The sequence below is a fragment of the Bombina bombina genome, chromosome 1 (genome assembly GCF_027579735.1).
Source record: "Bombina bombina isolate aBomBom1 chromosome 1, aBomBom1.pri, whole genome shotgun sequence".
NCBI classification, from domain to species: domain Eukaryota; kingdom Metazoa; phylum Chordata; class Amphibia; order Anura; family Bombinatoridae; genus Bombina; species Bombina bombina.
Window position 1 is genome coordinate 1159918039 of NC_069499.1, and position 22111 is coordinate 1159940149.

Consider the following 22111-nt stretch of genomic DNA (forward strand, 5'->3'; position numbering starts at 1 on the left):
ACTGACCTAGTAGAATGAGCTGTAATCCTCTGAGGCGGAGTTTTACCCGACTCAACATAGGCAAGATGAATTAAAGATTTCAACCAAGATGCCAAAGAAATGGCAGAAGTTTTCTGGCCTTTCTAGAACCGGAAAAGATAACAAATAAACTAGAAGTCTTTCGGAAAGACTTAGTAGCTTCAACATAATATTTCAAAGCTCTAACAACATCCAAAGAATGCAATGATTTCTCCCTAGAATTCTTAGGATTAGGACATAATGAAGGAACCACAATGTCTCTACTAATGTTGTTGGAATTCACAACTTAGGTAAAAATTCAAAAGAAGTTCGCAACACCGCCTTATCCTGATGAAAAATCAGAAAAGGAGACTCACAAGAAAGAGCAGATAATTCAGAAACTCTTCTGGCAGAAGAGATGGCCAAAAGGAACAAAACTTTCCAAGAAAGTAATTTAATGTCCAATGAATGCATAGGTTCAAATGGAGGAGCTTGAAGAGCCCCCAGAACCAAATTCAAACTCCAAGGAGGAGAAATTGACTTAATGACAGGCTTTATACGAACCAAAGCTTGTACAAAACAATGAATATCAGGAAGAATAGCAATCTTTCTGTGAAAAAGAACAGAAAGAGCAGAGATTTGTCCTTTCAAGGAACTTGCGGAGAAACCCTTATCTAAACCATCCTGAAGAAACTGTAATATTCTCGGTATTCTAAAAGAATGCCAAGAAAAATGATGAGAAAGACACCAAGAAATATAAGTCTTCCAGACTCTATAATATATCTCTCTGGATACAGATTTACGAGCCTTTAACATAGTATTAATCACAGAGTCAGAGAAACCTCTTTGACCAAGAATCAAGCGTTCAATCTCCATACCTTTAAATTTAAGGATTTGAGATCCTGATGGAAAAAAGGACCTTGAGACAGAAGGTCTGGTCTTAACGGAAGAGTCCACGGTTGGCAAGAGGCCATCCGGACAAGATCCGCATACCAAAACCTGTGAGGCCATGCCGGAGCTACCAGCAGAACAAACGAGCATTCCTTCAGAATCTTGGAGATTACTCTTGGAAGAAGAACTAGAGGCGGAAAGATATAGGCAGGATGATACTTCCAAGGAAGTGATAATGCATCCACTGCCTCCGCCTGAGGATCCCGGGATCTGGACAGATACCTGGGAAGTTTCTTGTTTAGATGAGAAGCCATCAGATCTATTTCTGGACGTTCCCACATTTGAACAATCTGAAGAAATACCTCTGGGTGAAGAGACCATTCGCCCGGATGCAACGTTTGGCGACTGAGATAATCCGCTTTCCAATTGTCCATACCTGGGATATGAACCGCAGAGATTAGACAGGAGCTGGATTCCGCCCAAACCAAAATTCGAGATACTTCTTTCATAGCCAGAGGACTGTGAGTCCCTCCTTGATGATTGATGTATGCCACAGTTGTGACATTGTCTATCTGAAAACAAATGAACAACTCTCTCTTCAGAAGAGGCCAAGACTGAAGAGCTCTGAAAATTGCACGGAGTTCCAAAATATTGATCGGAAATCTCACCTCCTGAGATTCCCAAACCCCTTGTGCCGTCAGATACCCCCACACAGCTCCCCAACCTGTAAGACTTGCATCTGTTGAGATTATAGTCCAGGTCGGAAGAACAAAGAAGCCCCCTGAACTAAACGATGGTGATCTGTCCACCATGTCAGAGAGTGTCGTAAAATCGGTTTAAAGATATTAATTGAGATATCTTTGAGTAATCCCTGCACCATTGGTTCAGCATACAGAGCTGAAGAGGTCGCATGTGAAAACGAGCAAAGGAGATCGCATCTGATGCGGCAGTCCTAAGACCCAACATTTCCATGCATAAGGCTTCCAAAGGGAATGATTGTGACTGAAGGTTTTGACAAGCTGATATCAATGTTAAACTTCTCTTGTCTGACAAGGACAGAGTCATAGACACTGAATCTATCTAGAAACCTAAAAAGGTTACCCTTGTCTGAGGAATCAATGAACTGAATGGTAAATTGATCCTCCAACCATGAACTTGAAGAAACAACACAAGTCGATTCGTATGAGATTCTTTGAAAATGAGAAGACTGAGCAAGTACCAAGAAATCGTCCAAATAAGGAAATACCAAAACCCTGTTCTCTGATTACAGAAAGAAGGGCACCGAGAACCTTTGAAAAAAATTCTTGGAACTGAGGCTAGGCCAAACGGTAGAGCCACAAAACTGGTAATGCTTGTATAAAAAGAGAATCTCAGACACTAAAAGTGATCTGGATGAATCGGAATATGCAGATACACATCCTGTAAATCTATTGTAGACATATAATGCCCTTGCTAAACAAAAGGCAGGATAGTCCTACAGTAACCATCTTGAATGTTGGTATCCTAACATAACGATTCAATAATGATAGATCCGGAACTGGTCTGAAGGAATTGACCTTCTTTGGTACAATGAAGAGATAAAATAAAACCCCAGCCCCTGTTCCAGAACTGGAACTGGCATAAATACTCCAGCCAACTCTAGATCTGAAACACATTTCAGAAATGCTGAGCCTTTGCTGTGTTAACTGGGACACGGGAAAGAAAAAAATCTCTTAGCAGGAGGCCTTAACTTGAAGCCAATTCTGTACCTTCCTGAAACAATGTTCTGAAACCAGAGATTGAGAACGGAATTGATCCAAATTTCTTTGAAGAAAACGTAATCTGCCCCATACCAGCTGAGCTGGAATAAGGGCCGCACCTTCATAGGTACTTAGGAGCTGGCTATAGGTTTCTATAAGGCTTGGATATATTCCAAACTGGAAATAGTTTCCAAACTGATACCGCTCCTGAGGATGAAGGATCAGGCTTTTGTTCCTTGTTGTGAGGAAAGGAACGAAAATGATTATTTACCCTGGAAAGAAAGGGAAAGCAAAGTTGACTTAGAAGACATATCAGCATTCCAAGTTTAATCCATAAAGCTTTTCTAGCTAAAATAGCTAGAGACATATACCTGACATCAACTCTAATGATATCAAAAGATGGTATCACCAATAAAATTATTAGCATGTTATAGAATAATAATAATGCTATAAAATTATGATCTGTTACTTGTTGCGCTAAAGCTTCTAACCAAAAAGTTGAAGCTGCAGCAACATCCGCTAAAAATATAGCAGGTCTAAGAAGATTACCTGAACATAAGTAAGCTTTTCTTAGAAAGGATTCAATTTTCCTATCTAAAGGATCCTTAAAGGAAGTACTATCTGCCGTAGGAATAGTAGTACATTAGCAGGAGTAGAGACAGCCCCATAACCTTAGGGATTTTTGTCCCAAAAAACTCTAATCTGTCAGATGGCACAGGATATAATTGCTTAAACGTCTAGAAGGAGTAAATAAATTACCGAAATTATTCCATTCCCTGGAAATTACTTCAGAAATAGCATCAGGGAGATAAAACACTTCTGGAATAACTACAGGAGATTTAAAAACCTTATTTAAACGTTTACATTTAGTATCAAGAGGACCAGAATCCTCTATTTCTAATGCAAATAATACTTCTTTAAGTAAAGAACGAATAAATTCCATCTTGAACAAATACAAAGATTTATCAGCATCAACCTCTGAGACAGAAACCTCTGAACCAGAAGAACCATTATCAGTATCAGAATGATGATGTTCATTTAAAAATTCATCTGAAAAAAGAGAAGTTTTAAAAGACTTTATGTATACTAGAAGGAGAAATAACAGACATAGCCTTCTTAATGGATTTAAAAAATAAAATCTCTTATGTTATCAGGAACACTCTGAAAATTAGATGTTGACGGAACAGCAACAGGTAATGTAACAGTACTAAAGGAAATTTTATCTGCATTAATAAGTTTGTCATGACATGCAATACAAACAACAGCTGGAGAAACAGATACCAAAAGTTTATAGCAGATACACTTAGCTTGGTAGCTCCAGCACTGGGCAGTGATTTTCCTGAAGTATCTTCTGACTCAGTTGCAACGTGGAACATCTTGCAATATGTAAAAGAAAAAAACAACATATAAAGCAAAATTGATCAAATTCCTTAATTGACAGTTTCAGGAATGGGAAAAAAATGCCAGTGAACAAGCTTCTAGCAACCAGAAGCAATAAATAATGAGACTTAAATAATGTGGAGACAAAAATAACGCCCATATTTTTTTAGCGCCAAAAAAAGACGCCCACATTATTTGGCGCCTAAATGCTTTTGGCGCCAAAAATGACGCCACATCCGGAACGCCGACATTTTTTACGCAAAAAAACGTCAAAAAATGACGCAACTTCCGGCGACACGTATGACGCCGGAAACAGAAAAAAAATTTTGCGCCAAGAATGACGCAATAAAATGAAGCATTTTCTGCCCCCGCGAGCCTAACAGCCCACAGGGAAAAAGTCAAATTTTTTAAGGTAAGAAAAAATGATTGAAACAAATGCATTTATCCCAAATATGAAACTGACTGTCTGAAAAATAAGGAATGTTGAACATTCTGAGTCAAGGCAAATAAATGTTTGAATACATATATTTAGAACTTTATAAACAAAGTGCCCAACCATAGCTTAGAGTGTCACAGAAAATAAGATTTACTTACCCCAGGACACTCATCTACATGTTTGTAGAAAGCCAAACCAGTACTGAAACGAGAATCAGCAGAGGTAATGGTATATATAAAAGAGTATATCGTCGATCTGAAAAGGGAGGTAAGAGATGAATCTCTACGACCGATAACAGAGAACCTATGAAATAGACCCCGTAGAAGGAGATCACTGCATTCAAATAGGCAATACTCTCCTCACATCCCTCTGACATTCACTGCACGCTGAGAGGAAAACCGGGCTCCAACTTGCTGCGGAGCGCATATCAACGTAGAATCTAGCACAAACTTACTTCACCACCTCCATCGGAGGCAAAGTTTGTAAAACTGAATTGTGGGTGTGGTGAGGGGTGTATTTATAGGCATTTTAAGGTTTGGGAAACTTTGCCCCTCCTGGTAGGAATGTATATTCCATACGTCACTAGCTCATGGACTCTTGCTAATTACATGAAAGAAAAGAAAATTTGCGAAGTATAACACAACTTTATTTTTTTTGTCAAATGAGTATATATTTTATGTTTTCTCTCTTCACCGATTTCCTTATTCTAAGAAGTAAAGGACCCTTGCTAACCAATCACAAACAAATACACATATATAGTATTAATTATTGTTTGCACATGTGCATTTAAAGAGTTTGGTGTAGCCCTGCCCTTTTATCTTCTCATAAGGTGGGTTTGCACTGATTCAGTTAAAGAACGACAATTTATTAAACAGGTAATTAAACAAAAAAATAAATACCTTCCGTTCTAATCTCCATCTAATGGCTAAATATAAATATAGATTTAAATATACACAATAATAATAACCTTAAACATGTTATGTATTACTATATTTAAGTTTAATAGCCCTTTTAGGATATGATAGATGTAATCTCTGAGATACTCTTAGGTCTGTAAAGGAGTATACAAACGCTGATAACTATTCTTTTTTTTCTTTTGTGACTAAAAGGAAGGTCAACATTAAATGGTTCAGATCAGATGTGCAGTAAATTTTGGACAAATGCTAAAACTACAACATTTTCACTAATGTTTGCATTAGTCTAAAATACAATAAATAAGTGGTCCCTGTAACAATTCACCCGGAGGGGGGGGGGCAATTTTGTTGATTTGTTCATGTGGTTAAAGGGACACTCAGGTTAAATTTTCATGATTTACATACAGCATGTAATTTTAAACAACTTCCCAATTTACTTCCATTAAAAAAAATGTGCAGTCTTTTATATTTACACTTTTTGAGTCACCAGATCCTACTGAGCATGTGCAAGAATTCACAGACTATACGTATATGCATTTGTGATTGGCTAATTGCTATCACATGGTACAAGGGGAGTGGAAATATACATAACTTTGAAATTTGTTATAAAAAAAATCTACTACTCATATGAAGTTCAGACTAAGTGCTATTGCATTGTCTTGTTATCTTGCATTTGTTGATTATGTAAATCTAATGTGTTGACTGGTCCTCTATAGGTAGGAAAATCTTATTTACACAGTTGCACATTGCTTTTTGGACAATTATCACCAAAGGTGGGCACAGATGCAGCTTCTATGTTCTGACATGTTTTGGCTTTTACTCTCATTTGGAGAAAGTGGATTATGCTTTTTATAAACACATAAAAACACACATACTTGTGTTTGCTACTTCTTTCCATTTCAGGCCCAGCTGCGCTGGGCATTAGCGCTTCAAATGCTTTCAAGGCATCTGCTGCCACTTTTACATCATCTGGATCCAACATTGTCTGTGTAAACAAAAAGAAAGAAAAAAAACATTAATAACAAATATTACTTTTATTTAAATTTTTTATTTAAATTTTATTTAAAAAGATGATCACATTTTTTTTTACTAGTTGTATTTCTACTAGACGTGCATTTGTTTATTCCTTTGCTAAACTAATTCTGAACATGGCAGTGGGTAGCAGCATTCGGCACTTTTTGTGTGAAGTGCAAATCCAGATCTGTGTGTGTTGCAAATAAATCCACCACAGAAAAGAGACAAATGCCATATACAACATTCTGTTTTCCGAAAAAAATTGACAAATTCAGATTTCTAATTTTTACTAGAAGGCAAAAAAAAAAAGTAAATGAAGACACTAAATAAATGCTATATCATCTCTCAGGTTTTGTGCAAACTCTTTTTTTAGAATACTAAAACGTGGCTTTCCAATGAACTCCTGTGAGTGATAAAGTATAACCCCTTAATGACAGAGGACTTACCAGGTACGTCATAGAAAAACATTCCCTTAATGACAATTGACGTACCTGGTACGTCCTCTGTTGTTAGAAGCGATCATGATCGCTTCCAGCTGCTTACAAGGGATTGTAGTGATGCCTCAATATTGAGGCATCACTGCAATCCCTTATTTTACCCACCGATGCAGAGAGGGCCACTTTGTGGCCCTCTCTGCATTGGACTATGGCGATCTTACATTCGTTGGCGGGTGGGAGCATCTTGTTTGTGGAGCGGTAAGGATATGCTACATATTAGGCTAACTCCCGATTATGAATGGCAATTTCGGCGGTTGCGGCGGGGGGGGGGGGGGGCGGGGGTCGGGTGCACGTGCGTGCGCGCGTGCAAAATATACCGGAACAAAATGAAAAAAAAAAATATATAATCAATGCAGATGCATGGGGATCTTCTTGTTTAGTAAGTGATCTGGGAGGGGAGGGATGTAGATGTTTTAAGGGGGGCCAGCTACACTACAGAAAACAAATTTTTAATCTAAAAAAGTAAAAAAAAAAAACTATTTTTGGGGGCAAATTGGTAGAGGGGGGGGGGTTAGAGAGATGTATGGGGGGGATCAGGGAGGTTGTGGGGTAAGGGGGGATGCAGACTGCAGACAGTATGAAGAAAAAAAATAAAAAAAAATAATAAATGATTTTTATTTCAGTACTGGCAGACTTTCTGCCAGTACTTAAGATGGCGGTGACAATTGTGAGGTGGGGGAGGGAAGAGTGCTGTTTGAGGGAGGTCAGGGGGGGATCAGGGGGTGGGATGTGTCAGGTGGGAGGCTGATCTCTACACTAAAGATAAATATTAACCCTACAAGCTACCTAATTAACCCCTTAACTGCTGGGCATATTACAAGTGTGGTGCGCAGCAGCATTTAACGGCCTTATTATTACCAAAAAGCAACGCCAAAGCCATATATGTCTGCTATTTCTGAACAAAGGGGACCCCAGAGAAGCATTTACAACCATTTATGCCATAATTGCACAAGATGTTTGTAAATAAATTCAGCGAGAATCCTAAAGTTTGTGAAAAAGTCAACAATTTTTTTTATTTGATCGCATTTGGCGGTGAAATGGTGGCATGAAATATACTAAAATGGGCCTAGATCAATACTTTGGAATGTCTTCTAAATAAAAATATATACTTGTCAAGGGATATTCAGGGATTCCTGAAAGATATCAATGTTCCAATGTAACTAGCGCTAATTTTGAAAAAAAGGGGTTTGGAAATAGCAAAGTGCTACTTGTATTTTTTGCCCTATAACTTGCAAAAAAAAAAAAAAGAACATGTAAACATTGGGTATTTCTAAACTCAGGACAAAATTTAGAAACTATTTAGAATGGGTGTTTTTTGGTGGTTGTAGATATGTAACAGATTTTGGGGGTCAAAGTTAGAAAAAGTGTGTTTTTTTCCATTTTTTCCTCATATTTTGTATTTTTTTTTATAGTAAATTATAAGATATGATGAAAATAATGGTATCTTTAGAAAGTCCATTTAATGGCGAGAAAAACGGTATATAATATGTGTGGGTACAGTAAATGAGTAAGAGGAAAATTACAGCTAAACACAAACACTGCAGAAATTTAAAAATAGCCATTGTCATTAAGGGTAAGAAAATTGAAAAATGGTCCGGTCATTAAGGGGATAAGCAACTTAGTGGTGGATATCTGGCTTTTTAATTGTGTGAGATGTTGCTCCTTTGGGTTTGTTTTTGTATATGAAATAGTGGGTTTTGTTCTTGTCTGTTTCAATTCAATGTAATTGCTTAGTTCTCTCTAAAATCAATCTAATTTTTTTATTACCTTAAAAACTTTCCTGTGTCCGTTTACCACTTGTGATAAGAAGGTGCCATCTCCATTGTTTGCCTTGAGTTTTCCTTTTCTAATTTGTGACCTATGCAAACTAGGACCATGTGACTGCTCTTACCGCTAAATTGGATGCTACCAGCTTGTTAGAGCTGCACACATGCTGCAACTGCCTAAGGGCTAGATTACAAGTGGAGCGCTAATTTATTGCACGCACGTTTACAGGCGCGCAATAAAAAAACATTACAAGTGGCTGTTTATTGCTACCGCAAGCTCACGGTAGCAATTCGCGCTCCGGAAATATAGTGTTGGGTTGTTTTTTTTTTTTTTTTTTTTTTTTTTTTTTAAAAAGTAGCATTTTTATGATAAAAAACTGCATAAAACAGTTTTTAGGGGTTAAAGTTGGCGGGTTTCAGGTGTTAGGAAAAAAAAATGTCACTGAAAAGTGCCTTTACATTGTGGTTTATGGGGACTGTGTTATCCCTGTTAATATACATGTATATGTTTATATACATATTTATTTATACGTTAATGTGTATATACACATATTAACACAAATATATATACTTAATATCTATATACTTAAATTTGCTGCCCATCGCTGCACGACTTACCCCCTTTGCATGAAAACGAGGCTCCCGTTGGAGCCTATGGAAGCGCGCAATCATTAGCGCAAAGCTTCTGTGCAATGTGAATGCAAGGTTGCAGTACGCATTGCACCTAACTTGTAATACCAGCGCACAGTTGAACGCAAATATTGCACTTGCGAAAGCGATATTTTGCGTTTCACTCGTAATGTGGCCATAAGTGTGTAGTTTGCAAGTGTAGTAACTTATACTGTACAAGGAGTAAGAAGACAAAGGACTGGACAACTTATAAACAGGTACTTTCCTATTACTAATCTCCCAAAATTTCCCTTGTACAGGCGTACCTCGGAGACATTGAGGGTTTGATTCCAGGCCACCGAAATAAAGTTAATATGGCAAAGTCACACTATTTTTTTGTTTGTTTTCGAGGGCATATAAAAGTTATATTTACACTATACTGTAGTCTATTAAGTGTGCAATGGCATTATGTCTAAAACATATACGTGCTTTTTTGTTATTTCGGGCGGTTACATGTTTTTTCGTTAATATTTCATGTGGTTGCGTGTTTTTTTCTTAATGCTTAGTTTGCCTACGCTGCATCCAGGTGGATTACGAAAATGGCAGGGTGGTGAAAGAATCCCCCTGCGGTGGATTCTTTCAGCACCCTGCCATTTTCGGAATCCACCTGGATGCGCGCGCAGCCAACATTCCTTTAAGGATACGCGTGGAACTGGCAACCGATGCGTTACAAACACGATTATAGTATAGATATGTTGAAAAAAATGGCACTGATAGACTTGCTCAACACAGGGTTTTTCACAAAACTTCAATTTGTAAAAAGAGCAATATCTGCTAAGCACAACAAAGCGAAGCGCAATAAAACGAGGTACGCCTGTATCTCCTATCTGCCTTCACCTTATCCTCCTTTCTCTTTAAAGGTACAGTCTACTCCAGAATCGTTATTGTTTAGAAAGATTGATAATTACTTTATTACCCATTCCCCAATTTTGCAACACCTTACCTTGTACCTAAGCCTCTCTAGACTGTCCCCTTATTTTAGTTCTTTTGACAGACTTGTATTTTTGCTAGTCAGTGCTGACTCATAAATATCTATATGGCACACATGAACTAGAGCTGTCTTGTGTGAAAAACTGTCAAAATACACTGAGATAAGAGGTGGCCTTCAAGGGCTTAGAAATTAGCATATGAGCCTACCTAAGTTTTAGCGTTTAACAAAGAATACCAAGAGATTAGGCCCTATCTGAATAATGAAAGTTTAAATTTGACTAGACAAGTCCTTAAAAGTCACAGCTCTTCCTTTAACAAACAGCACTATCCATCTCTCTCCTACCCCCCCCCCCCCCCGTACAACACACATTCTTATCTCACAACACTCAGCCAACCATGATCCACATAAGTCTTTCACATAAGACTTCTTTCTCTGAGCATCATACTTCTCCTCGCAGCTGGGGATGTCTCACTTAAACCAGGCCCACCCTCTGCTCATCACCTCCACTGATACCTACAAAACCTTGCACACATAACCATTTCAACATCATTAACTGCACTTCTGTTAATACCCTGCAATTCTCTTGTGCCCTTTGAAATGCACGCTCTGTATGCAATAAGCTCACTTCTATTCACAACCTATTCATTTCACGATCACTTAACGAGTTAGCCCTCACAGAAACTTGGCTCTCCACCTCTAACACAACTGCTGTATCCTCTCTGTCCTATAGTGGACTGCATTTAAGTCACACTCCCATACTTTACTTTACACTGCATTCCTTCACCCCCTCCCTTTCTTTCAAATCTTTTGAAATTCACACTATCCGCCTCTTCTCTCCTGTAGCTCTCCGCATATATCTATCGGCCTCCTGGCCCAGCATCATAATTTCTAGATTATTTTGAAGCCTCGCTCCCACACTTCTTTTCTTGTAACGTCCCTTCTCTCATCTTAGGGGACCTCCAAAATTCCTGTTGACAATTCTAACATTCATGCTGCCTCTAAACTTCTATAACTCACTCATACCACTTCTTTTGGTCTCTCCCAGCAGACATCTCCCACTGTGAAGGCAACTCACTTGACCTGGTATTCACCAATCTTTGTGCCATTTCTAACTTCTCTAACTTTCACTTTCCTTTCTTTGGCCACCATCTACCAACATTCTCTCCTAGTTTACCTGCTGCATCCTCACAAGGAATTTAAATGACTTGGATCTCACAGACGTTTCTGCTCCACTGAAACCTCTACTCTCTAACATTTCATCCCTCTCTTGCCCAGACCTTGTGGCCTTACAATATAATTCTGCACCAAAATCAACACTAGACAACCCTGCGCCCTCCATTGTTTGCTGTGCATCATGCACTCAATGAAAACCTTGGCACACCAAACTGTGCTGGTATTTTCAGCAATATTAATTGACTGTTGAGAAAATCATGCACCCTTGCTGACTTCCTGCTTATAAATTAATCCTCAAGTCATAAACTGTGCCCTCAGCCTGGTCAAACATTTATTTCTCCTTTCTTGTGTTAACTCATGATTCCAACCTCAGAAACTTTAACTCCCTTCTATGTCCACCTGCACTTACACCCACTACCAAACTCACTGCTCAGATTATTGCTGATCACTTAAAACAAAAAAACAAACAATGAGAAAAGACATCTCTCCCTCACACCGCTCAAACACAGCCCTCCTACCCACCCCTTCTATTAACAAAACTCTCTGCTACTTTCTTCTTGAAACAGAGGAGGTCTTCATAATCCTCTGTTCAGCTCATATCACAACCTGCCCACTTGACCCTATACTTTCACAACTTCTTCCCTCTCTCTCTCTCTGCTTCCCTAACCCCTGCCCTAACTCACCTCTTTAACCAGTCTCTCACCACGGGCACATTTCCTGATACATTCAAGCATGCACCAATCACATCAATGTTTGACCTTCTAGCTAATGGGCTGGTCTCCTTGCTTCCATTTTCCTCCAAATTATTGGAACCACTGGTCTATAATCGCCTGACTCAATTTCTCTCAACTAACTCCTTACTTTGTCCACTACAATCTCATTTCCGCCCTAAACACTCAACAGAAATCGCTCTCTGTAAAGTAACAAATTATCTACTATCAGCTAACGCAAAGGGACACTACTCCTTGCTAATTCTTCTGGATCTATCTGCTGCTTTCAACACAGTTTGCTTTAAAGAAAACTGAAAACGAGTGGTTTGAGAGATATAAAGGGACAGTCTAGTCAAAATAAACTTTCATGATTTAGATAGGTCATGCAATTTTAAACAACATTCCAATTCACTTTTATCATCAAATTTGCTATGTTCTCTTGGTATTCTTAGCTCAAATCTAAACCTAGGTAGGCTCATATGCTAATTTCTAAGCCCTTGAAGGCCGTCTCTTATCTGAATGCATTTTGACTGTTTTTCACAGCTATAGACAAAAATGCTCACGCCCATGGAGTTACCTAAGAGTCAGCACTGATTGGCTAAAATGCAAGTCTGTCAAAAGAACTGAAATAAGGTGGCAGTTTGCAGAGGCTTAGATACAAGGTAATCATAGATATAAAAAGTATATTAATATAACCATGTTGGTTATGCAAAACCAGGGAATTGGTAAGAAAGGGATTATTTATATTTTTTTAACAATAAAAATTCTGGATTAGACTGTCCCTTTAACAGCATATTCTCTGATCATTTGTCTCTCAGTTGGAGTACCACAAGGATCGGTCTTGGGTCCCTTGCTTTTCTCTCTCTATACATCCTCCCTTGGGTTCCAGTACCACTTATATGCTGATGATACCCAAATCTTTATCTGTCCCGATTTACTCAACTAAATTACCAACCGTTTGTCTTGGATGTTCTTGTACTACCTCCAACTCAATCTGTCTAAAACAAAGATGCTTCTTATACCCAGCTCTTCAAGATATCCAACACCTGACATTTCCCTTACAGTTAGAGACTTTATACCTCACCCCAGGTCTGCTGTCTTGGGGTCACACTTGATTCCAAACTCACATTCAGTCCACGTTACAAACTCTTGATAAATCCTGCCGTGCACACCTACGCAACATTTCCAGAATTTGTCCTTTCCTTACTCTAGAAACTACAAAAATAATAATTAATTCCCACATTTTGTCTCCTGCAATCTAATTCTAAATGGCCTTCCAGAGCACTACCTCTCCACCCACCAATCTATCATGAATGCTTCAGCTAGACTCATCCACCTAAGTCGCCGATCTACATCAGCTGCTCCGCTCTCCTCTACACGTCCCCCTATACATTCCAGAATACAACCCAACTATTAACCCTAACCTATAAAGCATGCAACAGTCTCACAGCCTCTCTCATCTACAAATACTACCCGACCCCTCCTCTTCAATGAACCTCTGAGCTACGTCTCTCCACTCCTATACTTTCTACTGTCTCCAACCTTGTATAGTTTCAGAAGCTCTTTAAAAAAACACACCTATTTAGAGACGCTTATTTCTCCTCGGTCCTTTTTGTCTCTGCACCCTCAACCTGTAGACTGTACGCTCTCCGGAGCAGGGCCCTCTTCCTTCTGTACTGGATTTGTTTAGTCTGTTACGTTTTTGTATCTTATCACAAATCCTTGTCATTGTATACCCCTATCTCTGTACCCAGCGCTACGAAATTTGGCAGTGCTATACAACTAAATGATGATAATAATCATATCTCTGTCTGTATATAAAATCTCAATACTTAGAAAAATTGGAAATTTACATTTTATTACTTATTTCTCCTACCCCCATCTGGGAGTGTATTTTTTTCTGCTGGCTATGTTTACATAGCTTTTCTATAGACACTTTCAATATATGTAGGGATACCACAGGTAAAACCAGCTATTTCAAATGCCAATATAAAGTAAGCTGTTTGTTAACAATTTTATACACCCCAACAGGTAAAATTAATTATTGGGAACAAATTAAAAAGGAGAGAAACATTTTAGGGTAAAATGTGTCTAACTGTAATCATTTATTTCATTTTGAAATATGTATGTCTTCCATTGCCCTGAGGAAATATGGTCGCCAATCAACAGGCATATGCAAGACTGCAGGATGCCGCTGTAGAAGTACACAATTTATTGGGGTCACCAGCTCTATCAGAAACTGGACAGGCTTTGCAGGCAAAAATGATAATTTACACTTGTTTGCCTATACAAAAGGATAGTCTGCACACTTAAAGGGACACAAAACCCAAACATTTTTCTTTCGTGATTCAGATAGAGAATAAAATTTTAAGCAACATTCTAATTTACTCCTATTATCAAATTTTCTTCATTCTCTTGGTATCTTTATTTGAAATGCAAGAATGTAAGTTTAGATGCAGGCCCATTTTTGGCGAACAACCTGGGTTGTTCTTGCTGATTGGTAGATAAATTCATCCACCAATAAAAAAGTGCTGTCCAGAGTACTGAAAAAATAAAAAAAGCTCATAATTTAGATAGAGCATAACGTTTTAAACAACTTTCCAATTTACTTCATTTGCTTGGAATCCTTTATTGAAGGAGTAGCAATGCACTACCGGGAAGTGGCTGAACATAACAAGTAAGCCAATGACAAGAGCCATGTATGTGAAATCACCAATCACAAGCTAGTTACCAGTAATGCATTGCTGCTCCTGAGACTTTATGGGTATAATTTTCAACAAAGGATAATAGAAGAACAATATAAATAAGATAATAGAAGTAACTTGGAAAGTTATTTAAAACTGAATGCTCTATATGAATCATGAAAGTTAATTTTTATTGCCCTTTAACAGCCATACTGAATTCATGTCTGTTAAAGGGACAGTCTACAATATAATTTTTATTGTTTTTTTAAAAAAAATAGATGATCCCTTTATTACCCATTCCCCAGTTTTGCACAAAACAAACAGTTATATTAACCCTTTCCGGACCTATAAAATTACTCCAGCAGGTCTTATTTAATTTTCTGAAAACAAAAAACATACGTGGTGTGTGCGTGGGGGCGGAGTTTGGCTAGAGTGAAGAATGCACTAGAGCAAGAAATTACATATGGGATCTGTTGGTTGTTTTGCTTGCCAGTCAAAGCAGACAAACATGCTATTGGCCGCAATGATTACCTGTCATGCACAGAGAAAATGTGCAGAGCAACTATGTTGACTCCTTCCGTGTCTCCCAAGTGGAAAAGTTATGTCGGAATGTATCCGACATTGGACCGCAAGCGGTAAAACCCTTTTGTTGGATACAATCCGACATAGGACCGGAAAGGGTTAATATACTTTTTACTTCTGTGATTAGCTTGTATCTAAGCACCTTCTGACAGACCCCTGATCACATGACTTTGTATTTATTATTATCTATTTACTTGCAGTAAGTACTGTGTTGTGCTAACTCTTAAATAACTTCCTGGGCATGAACACGTTATCTATATGGCCCACATGAACTAGCAGTCATCTGTTGTGAAAAGCAAATACAAAAGCATATGATTAAGAGGCTGTCAATAGAGCCTTTGAAACAGGCAGACATTTAGAGGTTTAAATGTTATAAAGTATATTAATCTAACAATGTTGGTTGTGCAAAGCTGGGGAATGAGTAGTAAAGGCATTATCTATCTTTAAACAATTACAATTTTTGTGTAGACTGTCGCTTTCAAGTACACAACAGATGGGAAATATAACTATGATGATCATCTGACAGCATATGATATATCTCTTTCATGAGGGGGTAATGAGGGGTTAAGAGTTGCTGTTCGGCTGTTCGGAATTTGTCACTATTATGCTTATCATTTGGCAGCTGGGTGAAAACAGCTAATTGAAAGAGGAGGGTTGTTTTGTTTGTTTTTTTAAAACAAAGTCACGTCCTATCTATTGTATCGACATTAATACAATAATGCATTAGGTATATTTTTTATGCACATTACCTATAAGACCCAAACACTTATTAAACAATTTACAAAGAAGCATCCCCTCATTAAAATAACAGGTCCCATTCACTTCTAAAAAACATAATTTATGTAAGAACTTACCTGATAAATTAATTTCTTTCATATTGGCAAGAGTCCATGAGCTAGTGACGTATGGGATATACAATCCTACCAGGAGGGGCAAAGTTTCCCAAACCTCAAAATGCCTATAAATACACCCCTCACCACACCCACAATTCAGTTTAAACGAATAGCCAAGTAGTGGGGTGATAAAGGAAGGAGTAAAAAAGCATCAACAAAAGGAATTTGGAAATAATTGTGCTTTATACAAAAAAAATCATAACCACCATAAAAAAAGAGTGGGCCTCATGGACTCTTGCCAATATGAAATAAATGAATTTATCAGGTAAGTTCTTACATAAATTATGTTTTCTTTAATTTAATTGGCAAGAGTCCATGAGCTAGTGACGTATGGGATAGCAATACTCAAGATGTGGAACTCCACACAAGAGTCACTAGAGAGGGAGGGATAAAATAAAAACAGCCATTTTTCGCTGAAAAAAAATTAATCCACAACCCAAAATATAAGTATATTCTCATAAATGAAAAGAAAAACTTAAAGCATAAGCAGAAGAATCAAACTGAAACAGCTCCCTGAAGAACTTTTCTACCAAAAACTGCTTCCAAAGAAGCAAATACAGAACCACGAAGCCAAGGAAACAGCAGAAGCCGCCTGACCTTTCCTAGAACCAGAAAAGATAACAAATAGACTAGAAGTCTTCCTGAAATCTTTAGGAGCTTCAACATAATATTTCAAACCTCTTACCACATCCAAAGAATGTACTGATCTCTCCAAAGAATTCTTAGGATTAGGACCCAAGGAAGGGACAACAATTTCTCTATTAATGTTGTTAGAATTCACAACCTTAGGTAAGAATTTAAATGAAGTTCGCAAAACCGCCTTATCCTGATGAAAAAACAGAAAAGGAGATTCACAAGAAAGAGCAGATAATTCCGAAACTCTTCTAGCAGAAGAGATGGCCAAATAAACAACAATTTTTCAAAGAAAGTAGTTTAATGTCCAAAGAATGCATAGGCTCAAAAGGAGGAGCTTGTAAGGCCTTCAAAACCAAATTAAGACTCCAAGGAGGAGAGATTGATTTAATGACAGGCTTGATACGAACCAAAGCCTGTACAAAACAGTGAATATCAGGAAGCTTAGCAATCTTTCTGTGAAATAAAACAGAAAGAGAAGAGATTTGTCCTTTCAAGGAACTTGCAGACAAACTCTTATCCAAACCATCCTGAAGAAACTGTAAAATTCTAGGAATTCTAAAAGAATGCCAAGAGAATTTATTAGAAGAACACCATGAAATATAAGTCTTCCAAACTCAATAATAAATCTTTCTAGAAACAGATTTACGAGACTGTAACATAGTATTAATCACGGAGTCAGAGAAACCTCTATGACTAAGCACTAGGCATTCAATTTCCATACCTTCAAATGTAATGATTTGAGATCCTGATGGAAAAAACGGACCTTGAGACAGAAGGTCCGGTCTTATTGGAAGTGGCCAAGGTTGGCAACTGGACATTCGAACAAGATCCGCATATCAGAACCTGTGAGGCCATGCTGGAGCCACCAGCAACACAAACGATTGTTCCATGATGATTTTGGAGATCACTCTTGGAAGAAGAACTAGAGGCGGGAAAATATAAACAGGTTGTTAACACCAAGGAAGTGTCAACGCATCCAATGCTTCCGCCTGAGGATCCCTGGACCTGGACAGAAAGAAAGAAAAAATCAGGTTTGAGCAAAAAGAACCGTGAAAGTTACTTCTCTTCACGTATCATGTTGTATTATGGTAGCCGCAGGTTCTGCATTATTGAACCCTCCATATGATACTACCAAGGACTTTATTACAAGTGAATACGATTTTTTTTTATAACAGCTAAAAGTTTATTTTGCCGGGGACTCCTGCTGAGATTAGAGCACACAGAGCGAAGATCACAGTGCACTAGCTGTGAGAATCGGCCAGCACCAAGTGTATGTGGGATGGCTTAGAACGGGTTTGTTATGTAAATAGTGTTAGGGGGGGTCCCACATACACCGGGTGCTGGCCGATTCTCACAGCTAGTGCTCTGTGATCTTCGCTCTGTGTGCTCTAATCTCAGCAGGAGTCCCCGGCAAAATAAACTTTTAGCTGTTATAAAAAAAAAATCGTATTCACTTGTAATAAAGTCCTTGGTAGTATCATATGGAGGGTTCAATAATGCAGAACCTGCGACTACCATAATACAACATGATACGTGAAGAGAAGTAACTTTCACGGTTCTTTTTGCTGAAACAGTTGGCAACTTGGCAGTATCATTCATATATACAGTTACCATCCATTCATATATACTGTTATCGACCCCTTAGTTGTGTACACCGCCGTCTATTCCTAGTATACAGTTGAACACACATACATTCACCCCTTTTATTCAGTTGTGTGCACTGACATCTATCCATCCACTGACGTCCCCCCTACCCGGACACTGCATGTAACAGCATGTGTCTCACTGAACTGAATAGACACAGGAGCGCGCAGGGACGAGTCTAGAGAAAAGGCTCCTGTACTAGTGAGAGCTTTTGGAAACGTCAGAGAAGGAGGGGTCAGGCGGCCATTTCAAAACGGCAAGATGAGATCAGTAAGTTTATTTTTCTGCCAAAGTTTATTTAGATTAACATTGTGCTACAGTTTACTGTAAAGGTCGTTAATTAACTTATCTAAATAAGTTACAGTAATTTTTGGGTTGACTGTCCCTTTAATTTGTCGAAAGGAACAAAAACGGTTAGAAGCTTTAGATTTACCCTTAGGTCTTTTATTCTGAGGCAAAAAAACTCCCTTCCCCCCAGTGATAGTTGAAATAATCGAATCCAACTGAGAACCAAATAACTTATTACCTTGGAAAGAAAGAGATAGCAATCTAAACTTAGAAGTGATGTCAGCATTCCAAGATTTAAGCCACAAAGCTCTTCTAGCTAAAATAGCTAAAGACATAGATTTAACATCAATTTTGATGATATCAAAAATGGCATCACAAATAAAATGATTAGCATGTTGAAGCAAGCGAACAATGCTAGACAAATCAGAATTTAATTCTTGTTGCACTAAATGTTCCAACCAAAAAGTTAATGCAGCTGCAACATCAGCCAAAGAAATTGCAGGCCTGAGATGACCAGAATATAAATAGGCTTTCCTTAGATAAGATTCAAGTTTCCTATCTAAAGGATCTTTAAAAGAAGTACTATCTTCCATAGGAATAGTAGTACGTTTAGCAAGAGTAGAGATAGCCACATCAACTTTGGGGATCTTTTCCCAAAACTCCAATGTAACTGCTGGCAAAGGATACAATTTTTTAAACATTGAAGAAGGAATAAAAGAAGTACCAGGCCTATTCCATTCCATAGAAATCATATCAGAAATAGCATCAGGAACTGGAAAAACTTCTGGAGTAACCACAGGAGGTTTATAAACAGAATTTAAACGTTTACTAGTTTTAATATCAAGAGGACTAGTTTCCTCAATATCCAATGTAATCAACACCTCTTTTAACCCCTTAACGACACGAGTCGTACAGGGTACGTCGCACACAACCTGGTCTTTAAAGACCAGCGACGTACCCTGTACGACCTAAGTGTTTAAAGCGGCTGGAAGCGATCCTGATCGCTTCCAGCCGCTTTCAAGGTATTGCCGTGATGCCTCGATATTGAGGCATCATGGCAATACCTTTTCTGGCACACCGATGCAGAGAGGGCCACTCTGTGGCCCTCTCTGCATCGGCCAGCGATGGTGCCGATCGTTGGTGGGTGGGAGCAGTTACAGGGAGGAGGTGGCCCATCGCTGGGAATCTTGGTCCCGGAATTAGTACCGGTGCGTGCGGGCGCGTGCACGGGGGCGGGGGTGCGTGCGCGCGCATGTGCGCGCGCCCGCGCGCCCCCGATCTTAACAAAGCATGCCACATAAACGGTCCGGTTGTGGTGGGAGCGGGAGGTGATCTGTGGTGGGAGCGGGTGATGAGGGCTAAATTTCTATTTATAAAAAGGATCTGGGAGAGGGGGGTGGGGGGTATTGAGGGGGGGCCAGCTACACTACAGAAAAAAAAAATATTAAAAAAAAGTGCACTAAAGTTTGAAAAGTGGGTACTGGCAGACAGCTGCCAGTACCCAAAATGGCACCAAATAGTGAGAGGGGGGAGATTAGAGAGCTGTGTGGGGGGGCTCAGGGAGGTTGGGTGCTATGGGGGGCTCCTACACAGCAGCATATGTAAATATGCTGGGAAAATTTTTAAAAAAATTAAAAGAGAGCTTTTATTTTAGTACTGGCAGACTTTCTGCCAGTACTTAAGATGGCGGGGGACAATTTTGGGGTGAGGGAGGGAAGAGAACTGTTTGGGAGGGATCAGGGGTGGGATGTGTCAGGTGGGAGGCTGATCTCTACACTAAAGCTAAAATTAACCCTGCAAGCTCCCTACAAGCTACCTAATTAACCCCTTCACTGCTAGACATAATACACGTGTGATGCGCAGCGGCATTTTGCCGCCTTGTAATTACCAAAAAGAAACTCCAAAGCCATATATGTCTGCTATTTCTGAACAAATGGGATCCCAGAGAAGCATTTACAACCATGTGTGCCATAATTGCACAAGCTGTTAGTAAATAATTTCAGTGAGAAACCTAAAATTGTGAAAAATGTTACGATTTTTTTAATTTGATGGCATTTGGCGGTGAAATGGTGGCATGAAATATACCAAGATGGGCCTTGATCAATACTTGAGGTTGTCTACTACACTACACTAAAGCTAAAATTAACCCTAGAAGTTCCCTACATGCTCCCTAATTAACCCCTTCACTGCTGGGCATAATACACGTGTAATGCGCAGTGGTATTTAGCGGCCTTCTAATTACCAAAAAGCAACGCCAAAGCCATATATGTCTGTTATTTCTGAACAAAGAGGATCCCAGAGAAGCATTTACAACCATATATGCCATAATTGCACAAGTTGTTTGTAAATAATTTCAGTGACAAACCTAAAGTTTGTGAAAAAATTTGTGAAAAAGTGAACAATTTTTTTTATTTGATCGCATTTGGCAGTGAAATGGTGGCTTGAAATATACCAAAATGGGCCTAGATCAATACTTTGGGATGTCTTCTAAAAAAAAATATATACACGTCAAGGGATATTCAAGAATTCCTGAAAGATATCAGTGTTCCAATATAACTAGCGCTAATTTTGAAAAAAATTGGTTTGGAAATAGCCAAGTGCTACTTGTACTTATTGCCCTATAACTTGCAAAAAAAGCAAAGATCATGTAAACATTGGGTATTTCTAAACTCAGGACAAAATTTAGAAACTATTTACCATGGGTGTTTTTTGGTGGTTGTAGATGTGTAACAGATTTTGGGGGCCAAAGTTAGAAAAAGTGTGTTTTTTTCCATTTTTTCCTCATATTTTATAAAATAATTTATAGTAAATTGTAAGATATGATGAAAATAATGGTATCTTTAGAAAGTCCATTTAATGGCGAGAAAAACGGTATATAATATGTGTGGGTACAATAAATGAGTAAGAAGAAAATTACAGCTAAACACAAACACCACAGAAATGTAAAAATAGCCCTGGTCCTTAAGGGAAAGAAATTGAAAAATGGCCTTGGTCCTTAAGGGGTTAACAAGGAACAAATATACTCCATTTTAAAAAAAATAAGTAGATTTGTCAGTGTCAATATCTGAGGAAGGATCTTCTGAATCAGATAGATCCTTATCAGAGGAGGATAATTCAGTATGTTGTTGGTAATTTGAAATTTCATCAACTTTATGAGAAGTTTTAAAAGACCTTTTACGCTTATTAGAAGGCGGGATGGCAGACAGAGCCTTCTAAATAGAATCAGCAATAAAATCTTTAAATTCACAGGTATATCTTGCACATTAG

General features: G+C 38.5%; 1 protein-coding gene across 2 annotated transcripts in view; it reads right to left on the reverse strand.

Moving 5' to 3' along the window:
* Positions 1-22111, reverse strand: part of DHX8 (DEAH-box helicase 8) — a 271060-nt gene that overhangs the window by 170843 nt on the left and 78106 nt on the right. For both annotated transcript variants that reach the window (XM_053699596.1, XM_053699595.1), the window contains exon 6: positions 6233-6342. In XM_053699596.1, coding sequence (XP_053555571.1) covers positions 6233-6342 — 110 coding nt within the window. The remainder of the gene's footprint in view (positions 1-6232; positions 6343-22111) is intronic.